Raw genomic sequence first — 17,933 nt, forward strand, 5'->3', positions numbered from 1 at the left:
CAAAAATGGAACTGCACTCCAACAGTCAAAACACAAACTAATACATCACTTTCACTGCTCCTTCCTGCACCCCCAAATTAATGGTTACCTGACATCCCCTACAGCACAGCACCTGCTCACAAGTATCATTCAAACTCTATTCTTTCATACTTCTTGATAGAGGACAGTAAAAACTCCCTTCTGCATGGCACTAAGGACAGTCTGTCCCCATCACATCCCTCTGTGTGCTGAAAGCTGCCATTGGATCTCTTGCAGCCTGCTGGCTGCTGCTCACAAACACAGGGAACTGCACCACACTGATTCTAAAGAGAGAAAGGAAGAAATGCTGGTGGGAATGGGCACCCAAGGATTGCAGAGATGCTCCAGATTGTGACAGAGATGGAATATCAGAGTGCTGGGACATGATTGATCACTAAGGAAAACACTTGGAAGCACATTCAATCTGCAGAAGCTGTAATTACTGGGCACAGTCAGCTTTCCTATGGCTCAGCTGGAGTAGGAGGGTGCTCTCACACATCTGCTCAGGGGCTTCAGCTGAGACACTTGCACAATGCTGGGATCATTCTGATGGAAACTATGTCTTCAGATACCATGGTTAAATCCATCCAAAATGATCAAGCAGAGCCTTAGCTCTTGAGCAGCACTTCTTCCCCACCCTTCACTACTCCAAGCAGCTCCAACAAACTTCTCAGAAGAAATCCAGGCCAGCACAGACCTGGCAGACCAGAACCAAGTGCAGCTTGTGGGACGGCAGTGCCCACTCCTTGCTTCCACCCTGCTCCAGCAGGTTAAGGAGTCTGAGCCTCACTGGCCTTTGACAGCTCAAGACTTTCAGCACCTCATGCAAACATTTCTCACTAAGATACACCTCAGGCATTGAATTCTCTTCTCACTACCTCCTCCCAGTCCTTCCCTAGGAACAGAAACCATTCAGATTCTACAGCAAACACATCTACCCTGCAAGAGCACACTGAACCACCTGCAACAATGAAACATGGTTTTGGAGAGTGGGTTTGAAAACACACCTTTAGACAGCTGTCTCCCTGTAGCCAAAAGGAAACCAAGTAGCAAAAGAAGAGTCCAGCCTGAAACATGCCCATGCTACTAGCCCAGGTTTTTCACAGTGAATGTAAAATCCATCCTGCTCTTGAGGTAACAAATGACCAGTGAGTCTCCCCTTGCTCCACCCCTTCTCCTTCAAAGCCAGAAAAAGAAAGAAAAAACAAGCAGAAGAAACCCAGACGTACCTTTCCACACACAGAGCAGAAAGTGGAACAGCAGTTGGTCTCCTTCCTGAGACATGGTGGGGAGCATCCCAGAGGAAGCCCAAGTTCTTTGCTTCTCTCCACAGGGACTTCAAGCACTCTTGGCAAGAGCTGCTTTGGTTCTTTCTTCAACTGCTTCCATCACCAGAATCTCCTTTGGAAAAGGAACACTAAAGAAAGAATCAGCAAATGAGAAAGAATGAGCAATAACCACTTTCCCAGCTTTCTTCTGACATGCAATTAAGACTCACGATTTGGGCAAGGTCTTAAAATCAGCTGGTTACAAGAACTGTCCCAAAATATATCCAGCTTCTGTACAGCTGCCGTTATTTCTGTCAGTGAGTGTAATCACAGAATCATAGAATGGCCCGGGTTGGAAGGGACCTCAAGGATCATGAAGATCAATCACCTCCCTGTCCCTGCTGGCCATCCCCTCTTCTGATGGAGCCCAGGGGACCATTTGCTCTCTGAGCTGCAAGAGCACGCTGATGGCTCACGTTCTGTTTTTCATCCACCAGGACCCCCAGGTCCTTCTCTGCGGGGCTTCTCTTAAGGACTGCTCCTCCCAGGCTGTAGAAATGCCTGGGATTCCTCCAGCCCAACTGCAAAACCTTGCACTTTGCTGTCTTGAACCTCATTAGATTCACCTAGGCCAACCTCTCGGTTGAGCTCCCTCTGAATGGCATCCCTTCCTTCCACTGCATTAGCCGCACCACTCAGCAAACAGCAGAGGGTGCACTCCATTGCATCATTGGTGTCACTGATAACCATGTAAAAAAGCACTGGTCCCAAGACAGACTCCTGGATGACACCACTTGTTATCGGCCTCCACCTGGACACAGAACCATGAATCACCACCCTCTGTCTGTGGCCTTTCAACCAATCCCTTATCCACCAGGTGGTCCACCTGTCAAATCCACATCCCTCCAGTTTAGAGATAAGGATGTGGTGGAGGGCCATGTCAAAGATCTTGCTCAAGTCCAGGTCAATGACATCAGTTTCCTTCCTTTTGTCCACAAATGCAGTCACTCCATCATAGAAGACCACCTGATTAGTTACGCATGGCCTTCCCCTGCTAAAGCCACACTGACTGTCTTGGATCACATGCTCATTCCTTATGTGATCAAGCATGTCTTTGAGGCGGATCTGTTCTTCACCATCTTCATCACTGTTCCACATTTGAATCAAATAATCGGTGTTGCTGTCACGAAGAAAACCTCTTTGTCTTCTACTCCTGCTGCACTACTGTGCTTTCACCAGAAGCAAAGGGAGAGGCCACCTCCTAGATCCAAATTTTAAGAAACCAACACCCAATAGGTGTCATCTGAAGTAAAATAGCAGAGAAATTAAGATGACTCTTCTGCATCCAGCTTGGATCACTCCCTCACTCAGGCACACCACCATTAGATCAAGGAGATGCTGCCTTCAGCTTAGAGACTGTATGGGAAATCACAGCTTGAACCTCTGATTAATCAGCTGAGGCAAGTGTTGGGTCAGCTGCGGGAGCACAGGTGAGAGTAATCTAGCTGTGCTCCTGGAAGGGGTGGACCTCAACTCCACTTCCTCTGAGACCTCATTTAAGGGCTGACCACCACTGAGGCAGCATCTCTTGGAGATTGCTCCCCAGTTGAGACTGCCTCAGCTTTCTGGTCAAAACATTGACATTGGTGAGTTTTCCTTTGCTAACAACCTTTGACTATTTACCACCATCTTGGTTAACATCTTTATATTAGCCACCCTTACAGAGACCATAAGGGTTTGGGCTTCCAAACTCCTAGCAAGCATTTGGATCAGACAGCTTCCTGCTGGGGAGCCCCCTGCATCACTTCTGCTTCTTCTGATACCGAACCCGCAGATGCTTCAGAGCTCATTAGCATGGACTTCCTTCCTCCCCTCAGCAGCTGCTCCTGCACTCACCTTCATTCCTACTCAGATACCGGCCGCTTCCAGCACCAGCTGACCTGCAAGACACAGAAAGGAAAGGTGGGAGTCATGCAAACGCACAAGCCCAAGGCTGCATCACCAATACGTATGGCAGCCTCGGGAAGTCAGCTGCAACTACAGCCTTTGTCAGAATGGAAACAGGCACTATCAGTTAAGTGTGACCTCTGAACTCATTGCCACCATCAGAAATAGGCACTGAAATTGCTCACTTCACTGTAGCTGGTTACCTCCTTCTTTTGGAAAATGCGGACATGGAATTGAAGGACACCAGAAAATTGACATCTACTTCATTGTAGGTGGTTAAGCTTGGAAGCAGGACTTGAGCAAGACAAGCTTCTCAGCTCAGAATCACAGAATTATCAAGGTTGGAAAAGACCTAGAAGATCATCTGGTCCAACCATTACCAATACTTCCCGGCTTAATCATATTCCTCAGCACCACATCCAAACGTTTCTTGAACACTGCCATGATCAGTGACTCCACCACCTCCCTGGGCAGTGCATTCCAATGCCTGAATACCCTTTCCGACAAGTAATGTTTCGCAATGTCCAGCCTGAATTTTCCCTGGCGCAGCATAAAACCTTTCCCTCTAGTTCTATCAGTGATTACACAAGAGAAGAGGCCAAACCCCAGCTCACTACAACCTCCCTTCAGGAAGTTATAGAGAGTTATAAGGTCTCTCCTGAGCCTCCTCTTCTCCAAGCTGAACAATCCTAGTTCCCTCAGCTTCTCCTCGTAAGGTTTTGCTCCAGACCCCTCACTACCTTCTTAGATGAAGACGTTCCAGAAACGTAAGGTTTTCTTGCATGGAGGGGCCCAAAACTGAATAGGTCAGAGCTCCTTCTTTCCATCATTGCTGTCACCTGGAAGGCTGTCCTTGGAACTGCAGTGACTCATGCATCCTAACTGCACTCCATTGATGGAAGCACAACGTGCATCATTGCAAATTGCTGGTGGGTTCCTGTGTTGGCGAGGGATGGATTCACCTGGAAAGAGTAGATACACAGCATTTAGCGTCAAACTTTCACTATCCAAGGAGGCAAAGGCTTGGTGCTGCCTGTCAAGCAGGTTTCAAGCAGCTTGCGAGACTCATTTGGGAAAGACAGGAGTCAACCAACGATGTCAGGCACGGGCTCGAACGCAGGAATACAGAAGGAGGCACAAGCCCACTGAAAGCATGAATTCTACCTGTGTTGCTGACAAGCAGTGTTTTGAAAGCTGGATTTGCACCCTTACCTGCCAGGACCACGACTTCTGCTTCAGAGGGCTCCCTGGCACTGCTCTGCAGTTGGTGTTTGGCCACAGGGGATGGTTTGCCCAGGCAGAAGCAGGAACGCCAACTGCCAGCTGCTGACTCTGCCCTCTTACTGGGAGAACTCAGTCTGGAGAGAAAACAGAGCATGCTGTCAGTCGTGGTGCAGGATGAGGGAAGAGCTGCACCGAGCCCTTGCCAATAGTTGCCTGTTCCCGCCACTGCCTGCTTTCTGCTGAAACACAGCCTAGAAACACCCTCTGTTTCAAACAGCAGAGGATGCTTCCATTCCTACAGCTCAGCCCTCAAGTCCTGCTGGCTACATTCCTCTCAACCATGTCAATCAAGATGCAGACCATGTGAGTAAAGTCTCCACAGCAGAACAGGACAGGAGCTGGCAGGCGTAACTGTTTTCTGAGGAATGGTGCAGCCATAAGGGAAGCTCAAAAGCATCTCTGACTCTTACGTTAACACCTCCTCGGCCTCAGCTCACTGCCATCTTTAATTTGTAGTGCCTGCAAGTCTGACCAACAGCTCTGCTTACAGGAGAAGCACAATTGGTTTCAGGTGTGTGGCCCTGAAATCTGGAAAACCCCAGTGTTTCCAGGTACAGCCAACACAGACCAGGATAGACGTCAGTGTGGCTTTCTGCATCTCGTGACTGCCTGCCCAACCAGGAAGGAAAGGCACCTTGTGTGGCTCCACTGAGCCCGTAGGGCAACTGTGTGTAAGTTGAGTCCTTGGAGATGTAACGGACAAAAAGTAAACCAATAAAAATCACCCAAATAATGATGATGGGGGCTGGAAAGGGAATTCCTCTTTCTTTATCTTTCAGATGGAAAATCAATGATTGCATCCAAGTTCCTTAGTACAGCTGCAGGGCCTTCCTCCGCTTGTATCTTGCTGCTCTGTGTTGCAACAGGAGAGCTGCTCTGACCTCTCCTCTCAGCCTGTGCCTCCTGCACGGTGAGCAGCTTTGTGGATGGAGACACCCACACAGACTTGGGCCCAGGCAGAGAACTGTGCCCTGCAAGGGAAAAACACAGGTGAGACGGAGGAGGAAGCAGCAGCACAGCCATCCCAGTTCTGCATATCTCTCAGAATTGCTCATCCAAGCCACTGGAAGAAGAGGAGCTCAAAATAACCGTGTGCTCAGTGGTATGCTCGTGGCAAAGGACACAGCCACAATTAAGAGCAACTCACTGTATCGAAAAAGGCAAACAAAAAGCGTAGAAAAACTAGGGGGCAGGGATCTCAGAAAGCTTCACAGCCACACTTCAATCAAGCTTCACCTGCTTGCAAAAAATCTTAACAGCAGTGATAGTTTTCTCCATGTAAGGCTTGGACACTCTCATGACCCAGCAACGGGGCACAGTATTCTAACCTAAGCCCAGAAGCCTGCTGTCTCCTCGACAGTAATAGAATTTTCAAAGGTCTTGGAGAAGCCCTGGATTGGATGAAGCTGTCAGATCAACATCAAGCTAATGGAGGAAGGTGCTCACCTACTCCCTCTCCCAAGGCTGGTGTGGATTTGGAGCAGAAGAGGACATCTGCGTGGCTGATGAGGAATTCCACAACAGCTGACTGGGTCTGCAGCTCCATGCAGGCAGCTTCACTGGCGCAGGGAGATTGGCTCTGCTGGGATCTGAAGAAAAGGCAGATCTTACAAGTCATTTCCCCAAGATCATTTCCCCAAGTCTGAATTTCTGTAGCCAAAAACTGTCAAACTGGGCTCCGGAGATTTCCGCAGTGGGCAAACAGTGATGCCACTGACGAAATTATCCTGGATGATCAGGGACACAGCAGTCCCAGCTAAACAAGTGAGTAGAAACTGTCATCTAGAAATTGTTCCCCTGGGGTTGGAGGAGAGCAGAACTAAGCATCGTGTTGAAAAGGAAAAAGAAGTTTACCTTAAGAGGTTTGGAGCCCACACAATTGCTAAGTTCTTCGCGTCCATGTTTATCACCGAGGAGATCCCAGCCAGAGACACCAAGTGTCTCATTAAGTCCCATGGGGACAGTGCACTGGTGGTCAGCACTGAGGCAGACTTGATGACTTCCAAGAGGCATCTGGGGAACACAGAATCACAGAATGACCCGGGTTGGAAGGGACCTCAAGGATCATGAAGCTCCACTCCCCCTGCCTGGTAGGGCCACCTATCTTCCACATTTATTAGACCTGTCTGTCCAGGGCCACATCTAACCTTGCCTTGAATACCTCTACAGATGGGGGATCCACAACGTCCCTGGGCAGCCTGTTCCAGGACCTCAGCACTCTCCTAGTAAAGAACTTCCCCTACCAACCAATGTAAATCTTCCCTCTTTCAACTTAAAACCATTTCCCCTTGTCCTGATATTATCAGCCCTTTCAAAGAGTTAACACCCCTCCTGATTATACACACAGCCCGTGCCATCAAGGCCAAGCTTCTATCTCTTCTTGATTCCTAGTTCCATGGCGTGCACAGCATGCTGTGCTGCATGCACAGCACAGCTGTTCTGCAGAGGAACAGGGGCACCCAGTGACCAACAGCAGCCATTGTCTGCAAATACACAGCAACTTCCCAGGATCTGCAGCAACAATCTCCCCACACACTCCACTTCACACAGACACTATGACCCTGAATAGACTCAAGCAGCAGACTTAAAACAAGTCAGAGTTTTAGATTCCAGGATATTTGAGGGTCTATAATGTGTGAAATTCAGTTACACAACAGTGCCGAGGTGCCTGTGTTTCAAGCAACTTTCAGATCACAACCATGTAAAATAAAAACAAATTCAGTGCAGAAATAGCAAGCCTGTACCTTAATACCCATGAGATTATCCATTTTTTACTGCGTTCTGACTAAGTTCTAAAATTTGCTCATCCCAGTTCACTTCAACAAGTTCCACCAGTTCACGCAACGCAGTTCTGAGATCCTGTGTATGTTGTGCAGATAGAATTGAACAGTGCAGAAATAATCTCTGACAGCTTTAAGAGCTCCGTTCTGCTTACAAACTCTCAGTCCAAAACTATTCGCAGTTTTAAGGAAATGAACACCTGAAGCAGTTGGATCATCTGCCATTTGCCGCATTCTGCTTCTTGGCATCATGATTAGCACAAAGGGTTTTCTGCTGTCCTGCAGAAATGGACAAAGTCCTGCTTACAAATGGACCAAGTTTCAGTGTACAGCAGAGTTTGTACCAGACTGAAAAGCCACGTCATTCAGTTCATGTGCTCAGGTTGTTATGCACTCCCAAAGGAAACAGAACTAACTGTTGGATTCTGAAGGCAATCTGTGGGTTCCTACATTACCTCCTGATTCTGGAAGAGGAAATTCTAATAGCAAATGCAGAACTTTGCTCTTCGTAGACATGAGAAGAGCTGGCATTTAGTAACATTCATTTCTGGGAAATCAAATGATGTGTCTCTATTTTTACTACAGATAGTATAGGGAGCAGCCAGTTGAAGAACCAGATACAAAAAATCCGCCCATTGGCAAGAAAATACTTCTCCTTAAATTCTGTATGCTATCATGGTATAGAATCAGGCTACAGTGCCACATAGGCCAACCAAGTGTAGAACCAAATCCACAAAATACTGGTAGACAAAGCAGCAAAAACAGGGACAATATTCAGCAGACAGGCCTTTCTACCCACAGCTCAGCATGTTCTGCCATCCGAAAAGCAAGGCCTCTTGTCAAGCTCAGCTATTTCCCTTCTCAGTGTATTCTAGCACCACTGATATCCACTGGTATCCTCCTGTAGAGTCCCATCATATTGTCATCATCCAAAGGGAAAACCCACACAGCAGAGCATACAGCACTACACCCACGCTCCAAATATCCGCCTCAAAAAACAAAAAGACAAGCTTACAAACCTGAAGCACCTCAAATGGCTTCCTGACAGACTGGATTGTCTGCCCTTGCCAAAGCCCACATATAGCCCATGAAAAGCTGGCTCTTTATCTCAAGAAAAAAAAACCTTATCGTCCCAGAGAAAGCATATAACCCTCATTCAATTGTTCTTCCACTCAGCTTAGAGCACTACTAAAACCAGCACCTTCACCTTAGCTCATCACACTGCTGCAGTTCCTTTTACAAGGATTTCACTGGCAAAAATGAAATCTAAGCCGTCGCAAGGGATTTAGCACAGTTACGTGTTACTGGCTACGAGAGCTGTCAGCACAGTCACCTGTCAGGCTTTGCTGCTGTTCTCTTTATGTAGAGGCACAACAAGGTTCAGACACCTCACAGTGCAATTCTCACTTGGACTGTAAAGAAAAAGGAGGCTTGAAAAGCAGTGTGTGGAAAACAAAGAAACAAGAATTAGAACAACGGTGGGGCCATGGCACTTGTAGGAATTGCTCCGCCTTTAACAGCAGAGCGATTCAAGAAGGATGAGGGCATTCCAAACCAGACCAGTTTGGACAGATTAACAACTGCAAGTAGTGGGTTCCAAAATTCCAGACATCTCTCAGTTTTTAGTACACTGTGCATTACAATGGAAACAAGTCTTCACCTACAACTTGGAAGCTAAAGACACGTCTGACAAAACAGACTGCACAGAAATGATGGATAATTAACAGAGCAAATTGCTCTTTCAAAAACTTAGTAATAGAAAGAGATCTCTGAAGCTGCTGTTCTGTAGAGCCCCAAAGCAGTCGCTTGAGGCAGTTCAGGATTAGCCAGAGACAAACCAGCCAGCTGTGTGAACTGAGACCAATTGCACTTTTCTAGTCTGTGGCCACTGACAGCTTCTGAGAGCTACCAAGCAATGCAACCTAGCAGAATTCAGAAGGGAAACCAAGAGAGCCTACCTGAGCTCCACTGCCTTTAAATGCTCTGTGCAGAGGGAAGGGAAAGAGGGGAAAACAAACACCGCTCTACATCCCTCTGAGCCAATAGACACTTTGCCCTGGATTAGCTCTGGTGCTGCATAAGCTGGGCTTCCACAGCATGTGTTCAGGTGGTAATCAAGGCCTCCCTGGAAGAACACAAAAAAGAGAGAGAAACGTTTGCTTTAACAGAGTTTATGTCTTCTGGTCATAACACTTCAGAAGCCTCAGAGGCTTCTTCTACTCTGTATATTTTCATTCATCTTAGATTTTGCTTTCATTCAATGTGACCTCACTAAGCAAATATTGTCTAAGACCATGAGCATCACATGAATGTGCAGATCTCAAGCTGCTCACTTATCTAGTACCCTTGGCATGATGCTTTCTTTTCCTCAGCTGATCATCTCGATTGTGCCTGTTGATTGTGCAACAACAGCCTGTTGGTCTCAATTACCTGTGAGAGGCTCTAAATTTGGCCAGGAAAAATCATTTGATGATAAATAATTCTCTTGGAATCAGTAAGGCAGTCTTCCCATTCTTTCTTACCAGCACCCATCTTACATGTTAATAAAGGCTTCTGGAAATCAGTTTGAAGATCAAGAAACAATTCAGTTCAAGCATATGCAATCACAGGATTTGTACGTCACCTGCAAAAGTCATTTTATTCTATCCACAATCTCATCCTACATACAGATCCTTAGAAGGTTCCTTAGGCACACCAACCCCATGCTCCTATTACAGACCCTTGCATAACACAGGTGATATACCTACAAGATTATCCACAGCTTAGACTACAAAAACAGGGAGTCTAGCTAGAGAAAATAATCTACCTGTGCTTCTGAGCAAACTGTTAACCACTCTCACACAGTTCAGGCCATTCCAAACAAGATGCAATGACATGTCAGCCACAAAAACAGCTTGATTTTAGGGTGTTTATTTGGACAAGCCCCTGTAGCATACGGTGGTCAAACATGCATTACTTGGGGGCACATTGTATTTGATTTAACACATCCTCTTACCTCTGGCTTTGCACAGAGTCCAAAGTCTATCAGCTTCAAATTGTCAATCAGCAGATTTTCCCGGTGGATGAGAAAGCAGTCAGGAATGATTTCCACCCAAGTGCCCAAGGAAACATCTTTTCTCTTCTTTTATTTCCTGCTGTAGACAGTGGTTCCCAGTCTACTCAAAGCTCGCTCGCTCTCGCTGTCTCAGAGATCTTCACTGACTGCTGGCAAGTTCCCATCTTCCAATATCCCAGGTGGGAAATACTAGCTTGTATCTGTTGGAAAGGACCTGGGGACTAGGAGGACAAGTGGTGAGAGACCACAGGCTGAATGCAAGCCAGCAGTGTGCTCTGACAGAAAAGAAGTACAACAAGATCATCAGCTGCATTAAAAAGCAGCACAACCAGACCAGGACAAGTCATTCCTGCTTCAACACTCATTGCACCACATCTACAATACTGTATCTGGTTTTTGGCCAGGAAGGATAACAACCTGAAACAAACTCTGAAGCAAGTTCTATGGATGACCTCCAGCCTGTGCAGGGGGCTGAAGCTCCCACTCAGAGAAGAGAAGCTGGGGAGAATGATCTTTGTTCAGAGTGCCTTCCAGTAGCCTTAGATAGAGGGATTTCATAAGATGCCTAGGAAAATGCTCGTGCTGTAATGATTTGCTTTACTCCGAGATACCAGCAGCTTACAAAATGCAAAGCTCTAACCTACTGGTGAGGAAATATTCAAGCCTTCCAGTACCTAACCTGTGCTTCAAGTCTTCAGTGACAGAAAATCCATTGGATGGGGCCAGAGGAATGCATCTCACCCCATACCCTCTGTATAGCCACCATTTGTTTAAAGGATCACTCTTCCTTGAGGCACAAAACTAGAGCAGGTTACACAACAGACTGACACCACAAGGGCTTCTCTCGAGATACAAACTGCAGCAAAGAGCATCACAAAAATGTGAAACCAACACTCAGATCAGATCTGTGTCTCTGCTCTGCTCATTAGGAGCATCATGTTTTACTCCCCTTTCAGAGGAAGATACTTCTTCAAGGATAACAAAATCCAGCTCAGCTACAGAACATAGTACCAAATAGCAATAATTATCTCACATTTCCTGTAGGGAAAGAATCCTAAGCACAAGATAATGAAGGATGTCTGAGCTTCAGCTGGGACTGAATTATTTTCTTCAGTGTCTGATATAATACTACGTTTTCATTCTAGAGAAACAATGGAGATAGCGCAGTGATGCTTACAGCTGCTGCCAGGCAGCGTTGTACAGAGCCACAGTCAATCTCAGCTGAGAGCCCAAGGAAGTGAGAAGGAACAGAACTAGGACAGCTGACTTAAACTGGCCAAAGGATATTCCATACTATATGACATATTGTGGAAGGAGTTTTGAAGGGGGTAGAACTTCATGTAAATCTCTTCCACTACTAGGAGGCTAACTGGACACTGATTGGTAGGTGGTGAGCAATTGCTTTGGCATTCATCATAACTCTGAGGGAAGAAAAGACACATTGCTGACACATTGCAGCCCCACATCCCCCTCTGCCCCCCCACAGCCCCACACCCCCCTGTCCTCCCCGCACTCCCCATCAGCCCATCCCACCTCAGTGCTGCCTCTGTCTCTTCTCTCCTCTCCCCGTCCCAGCGCCGGCCTCCCCCGGCCTCCCATTGGGCAGCGGCAGCTCCGCCGGCTCCGATTGGCTGAGCCGCAGTGCGCGGGAGTGGCCGTTGTGGGGGGGGCAGAGGGGGATGTGGGGCTGCAATGTGTCAGCGTCAGGAGCGCAGGTGAAGGCAGCTGAGCTGTGTGAGCAGTTGTGTTTGAGTCTGGCTGCAGCTCTCTTAGACCCCACTGAAGGGCTGAGTGCCACTGGGAAAGGATCTCTGTGTGGAGATTGCTTCTACTAGAGGTAGTTCTATCAGACTGTTCTATAGAGCTGTGCAGGGGCTGTAAAAGGAGCTGAGGGGGACTGTAGGGGGGATATGGGGCTGTGGTGGGCCATAGGAGGACTAGGGGCTCTAGGGGGCTGTGAGGGTGTGTAGGGGTTGTGGGGAGCTATTGGAGGATATGGGCAGGTATGGGGCTTTAAGGGGTGGTGTATGGAGAGATAGAGGGTTGTGGGGGCCTTAGGGTGATATGGGGCTACTGGGGGCTGTCGGGGACTGTGGGGAGGAATATGAAGTTGTAGCAGATTGTGGGGGTGTAGGTGTGGTATATATACGTACATCTATGGGAATATACATATGAAAAAGATAGATCCATGTGTGTTCTGGGCTGCACTGAAAAAGGGGTGGCCAGCAGGAGAGGGAGGTGATTGTCCCCTCCTGCTCAGCTCTTGTGAGGCCCTATTTGCAGCACTGTGTCCAGGCCTGGGAAGGATGTGGAGCTGTTGGGGTGGGTCCAAAGGAGGGCCACTGTGATGATCAGACGGAAATTTGGGTGAAGCTGCCTGATTTTATGAAGCTATTCCTGTTATTTTCTTGGTGCTGTGTTTCCCAAATGAGTGGTTTCTGGCTGTGCTGCAGCACCAGTCTGCATGTGAACATCAACTCTATTCACCATCTGGGAAGATCACGACTTCCCTTCTCCCACCAGCACCACTGAATTACAGTTACTCTAAGGAATCCTTAAAGAAGGGTTTATAGCTGTCATGTTATCTGAAGTGCTTGGGGCATTCTGATGCTATTAAGCTCTATGTATTAACAAGTTCAAAAAGAAAAGGTAGGCATCTGATTGTTGTGCCAGTTTCTAAGTTATTTGGAAAGCTGTACCACCCAACCACTCCTTCTATTTGATGGAGGTGACAAAGCTCAGTTTAATTTCTGACTGCTGTTTAAATTCTGGAGCTCAAGCTGGTTCCTGGAGCAGAAAAAGCTCAGTAGCTGTCCCTCCTACAAGCAGGCACCTCTGAGCAAAATATGACATCTCAATTTCTGATGGTAAGGTCAGGAGATCTGATTCCAGCGTCTAGCTTTTGGCTTCATGCTATGTTAGTGGGACCTATGGCATCCAGCACTGACTAACAGCAACTGACAGGCTGGTAACAGTGCACATCAAAGCAGTTATGTGTCAGGATGGGTCAGAAAAATTGTATGGCATTGAGATTTCCTGTCTTTGCTCTTTGCAGATCTAACTAGCTGCTGGAAGAATACTGTACGCCATGTTCACACCATTTTCAATGAGCTGGATGAGTCTGTTGTTGGCATTTTAATGCAATTGACCAGGCAGGCAATATGTATGGAGTATTTGGTTCTCTCTACAGTAATGAATATTTCAGTGTCTTCAACGTGTGGCTCATTGCTTCCATTTCAGGCTGCCCAGAGAAGCTGTGGATGCCTGTCCTTGGTGTTGAAGGCGAGGTTGGATGGGTGATGGGCAGCCTGAGCTGGTTAGTGGGCAGCCAGCCCATGGCAGGGTGTTTAGAACTGGATGATCTTGAAGGTTTCTTCCAACCCAAGCCCTCCCGTGATCCTATGATTCTGTGATTTCATTCAGGTTTATTGAGATGAGATGAGTTCTCCTAAATGCGCTGTTCTCCATATGATTATAATTGGAGTCTTAAATTATAATTGGGTGACTTAAAGCAGACACCATACCTTCTGATGGCCAAAATGAAATGAAATCAATCCTTTACTGTGTCAGTAGTCTGTAACTAGAGCCCATCAGGTAATTCCCAGCCTCCTGCCTGTATCAGTGGCTGCACACAGTGAAAAAGTCTGATGGGATTTTAACCTCTAAAATGTTCCAAAGCAACCAGAGGGTGAATATATTCACTATGCAAATACCTGCAGGAATAAGCTTGTCATGTATGTCCTCAGGTACCACAGTAGTTAATGGTGGGACTCAGTAGGTCATGCTGAAAGTTGAGTCTGCTGATCTTGAAGGTCTTTTCCAGCCTACATGACCTTATGCTAATATTTCTGTATTTATTTCTGTTCAGCTCCCAGAAAACCTCCCACCCAGCCCCCAGCTGACCCCGTGGTGAAAAATAAAACAGAAACCTCAGTGACGCTGGCATGGTCCCCTCCGAAGATGCAACGCCCCATTCCAATCGATGGCTACATTGTGGAAGGCAATAAACTAACTGGCTTCAGGTGGGTGAGGTGCCACGAGTCTCATGTCCCCGTCCCAGAGTTCACGGTGAGCAATCTGTCTGAAGAGGCTGATGATCAGTTCCGAGTGTCTGCAGTCAATGCGCATGGACAGAGCCCGTCTCTGGAATTCCCAGGGAGCGTGCACCTTGGTAAGCACAAAAACCCCAATGGAAATGGGTCAGTGTGAGCTGAGCAGCTGTGTTGGTTCCCTAAAGATGTTTCCTTTGACTTTGAGGATAGTAGTGCATTAACACACCAAAGGCTTTCCTTTATTACTAGTTCTCCTGTCAACCTCCAGCTACCAATAAAGTGATACAAGTTCTGTTTCTGTGACAGAGACATGAATATCCTTATCTTTTGATATCTCACATGTGCAAGAGGCAGAACTTTCTGTAACAGATCTTAAGCATAGAAGTGCTTCTTCCAGCACTCATGCAAAGGGAGAAGTAGAAATGTACCTATGATTTAATCTTCCATCTCTAAATGAGATACCAGACTTGCATCTAAAGAGCATTAAGACATCCATGTTGTTCTTCCTCAGAACCAGTCCTGGCTGTGAAATCCCCCCTAACAGCTGGTGAAGCTGTACCTGGAGGGGATGCCATGTTTACTACTGATCTTACAACAATGTGTTGCAGCACTTGGTACCTCAGTGGTAAAGTCTTACAGGAAAGCGAGACCTGCATCATCAAGAGAACCCAAACTACTCACAGCCTAATCATAAAGAACATCACCAAGAACGATGGTGGAGCAGAAGTGAAATTTGTTGCCGAAAATGTTGATGTCAGCACCAAGATGAGAGTGAGAGGTATTTGCTTTGATCCCTCTCCTTTCCTCTTACAGTCAAGGCATAGTTGCTGTGATCTGATGATTAGAACTGGGGCTGCAGGCATTCACTGCCTGTACCAAATACCTGAAATTGCATCCCATGGACTGATGTGAGTCCTGGTAATGACCTAAACATGATAGCACTGAGTGTAGGGTAAGCCAGTCTACCCAGCTGCTTGGTATCTGAAGCAGATTGCTTCATGCCAGCTGATGAATGTCTGCAGTTCACAGCTATTGGCCAGTGCATTCAGTCACCAGGTTTACCACTGCATCACCATAGAGCAGTACTTTCAGCTCCAGGTTCAGACAGCCTTTCTGATTGCACTGGAATAGTTTAGAAGTAGGGGAGCAATCATTCCAATAATATCTCTATCAATCAGCTTGTCATGGTTTAATAATTTTGTAATTTTTGCTATCAGTATTCCACATCATAACATCATTTAAAGCATGAATAATTTTACTGAATCTGCAACTTACAGAAGAAGACTACATCTCTCAGGGAACAACACGATGGGTCACGGGACCTGGACTCTATATTAACTCTGTCGCAGAACAGACTGATCTCTTTTTCGAGTTCTGGCGTTCAGGGGAGTGTGTGGGAGCCTTCACCGTCTCGCCTAAATTTCACAGTAGGCCTCTCGGTTACGGGACTCATTCTCTCTCCTATTTTGCTTGATTCGTTAGCCCAATTTTCAATTTTCAATTATATTGTATTATATTGTATTATATTGTGTTATCCGGTATTTCGATATAGTATTTAGTAAATAAGTGTGCCTCCTTAGATCGTTGCCGCTGTTTTCTTTTCCTAATTAACTTTTTCCTTTCGGCCCAGGGCCCCTCCGGGGCCCACGGCCCCTGTCACGGACGCAGGTGGATTTTTAGTTCAAACCGTGACAGATTTTGGTGGAGAATGCGGGCATATTGAGTTGCTGTTTTTCTGTGTTTTCTTCTGTTGCTCTTTTAGCTTTTAACAGAGCTACAAGTTGTTTTTCTTTGTTAAGGAGCTATCTTAGGTTTGCGATTCTGCGCCTGCGAGCTTGACCTTGAAAGTCCAGGCGGACTGCCAATACTCCGGTATATTTTATAAACACTGCTGAGCTTTGTTTTCTTTTAGTTTTTTTCTCTATTGAAGAAAAAAGAAAAAAAAAAAAAGAAAAAAAATGTTCCCTCTAGTAAGTTTGTTCTACCAGGGACTGCATTTCATTAGTTCCTCTTTTGTGATGCTCCAAACATATTGGAGCATGTTTAAGCTAGCCACTTTTTCCTATGGAATTGTAAACATGTATAATGATTTGAAAGCATGGTTATCAACGCTTACTTGGTATCTGCATGCAGCTCCAGAGGGAGCAACTAATGCAACTAATGCAACTAATGCAACTAATAGTACGGAAATGGTGGTTTTTGAGCGTGCTCTTCCTTTTTTCTTTGCATCCTTTAAGCAGTCTTCGACTGACCAGCTGTCCCAGTGGACCACACTGTCAATCTTATTAATCTCCCTGAATTTACTGTTGGTTATTGTAGTGATCTCACTCAGTATCTGGATTTATAACCTCAGGAGGAAGTCTTCCCTAGAATTAGAGAATACTGAGTGGCAGGGAGTGTGGAGAGACTTTGGAGAGACTTTTAGAAGACAGACATCTTTAGTGTCATGGAGCTTTACTCCTGAACACTTAAAGAATCCCAAGAGTTTGACCGCATATTTGAGACAGGAATGTTGTGGCTCAGGCAGATCTCAGGAGGCACAAATGACTTGGGGCCTAGCTAATGCTTATCGGGCCTTATTTAATACCATTTCTGAGAGGGAAGTTTTTGATGCTGAGAGAGGGAGTCTCAGGGCTGAGAATGAGAGTCTCCTTGATGAGAGAAATAACCTCCTACAACAACGAGACTCATTCTGGTATGAGAAAGAGAGTCTCAGAGCTGAGAGAGAAGACCTCCTATATCAACGAGACACATATTGGTATGAGAAAGAATCCCTGCAATCCAAACTCAACACTCTTCAGTCCGAGCACAACGCTCTCCAGTCCGGGCACGGCACTCTCCAGTCCGAGCACAACGCTCTCCGGTCCAAGCACGACACTCTCCAGTCCGAGCACAATGCTCTCCAGTCCGAGCACAATGCTCTCCGGTCCGAGCACGACGCTCTCCAGTCCGAGCACAACGCTCTCCGGTCCGAGCACGACACTCTTCAGTCCGAGCACAACGCTCTCCAGTCTGGGCACGGCACTCTCCAGTCCGAGCACAACGCTCTCCGGTCCAAGCACGACACTCTCCAGTCCGAGCACAATGCTCTCCAGTCCGAGCACAATGCTCTCCGGTCCGAGCACGACGCTCTCCAGTCCGAGCACAACGCTCTCCGGTCCGAGCACGACGCTCTCCAGTCCGAGCACAACGCTCTCCGGTCCGAGCACAACGCTCTCCAGTCCGAGCACAACGCTCTCCAGTCCGAGCACAACGCTCTCCGGTCCAAGCACAACGCTCTCCGGTCCGAGCACAACGCTCTCCGGTCCGAGCACAACGCTCTCCGGTCCGAGCACAATGCTCTCCAGTCCGGGCACGGCACTCTCCAGTCCGAGCACAACGCCCTCCAGACTGAGAATAGCTGCCCCCAGTCTGAGCGCGACATTCTCCCGTCGGAGCGTGACACCCTCCAGACTGATTACAACGCCCTCCAGTCTGAGCACAACATCCTCCAGTCCGAGTGTAACACCCTCCGATCTGAGCGAGATGT

General features: G+C 47.1%; 1 protein-coding gene across 1 annotated transcript; it reads right to left on the reverse strand.

Moving 5' to 3' along the window:
- Positions 1–4,449: 4,449 nt before the first annotated feature.
- On the reverse strand, positions 4,450–6,743 carry LOC146759261 (rho GTPase-activating protein 32-like). The gene is made up of 3 exons (XM_085510269.1): positions 6,372–6,743; positions 5,964–6,106; positions 4,450–5,488 (listed from the first exon to the last, which is right to left on the reverse strand). The coding sequence occupies exons 1-3, from the start codon at positions 6,461–6,463 to the stop codon at positions 5,286–5,288; spliced, it is 438 nt and encodes a 145-aa protein (XP_085366395.1). The 5' UTR covers positions 6,464–6,743; the 3' UTR covers positions 4,450–5,285.
- Positions 6,744–17,933: the final 11,190 nt, after the last annotated feature.

Source organism: Coturnix japonica, chromosome 10 (assembly GCF_054131305.1).
Source record: "Coturnix japonica strain WE chromosome 10, WE-NBRP24, whole genome shotgun sequence".
Lineage (NCBI taxonomy): Eukaryota > Metazoa > Chordata > Aves > Galliformes > Phasianidae > Coturnix > Coturnix japonica.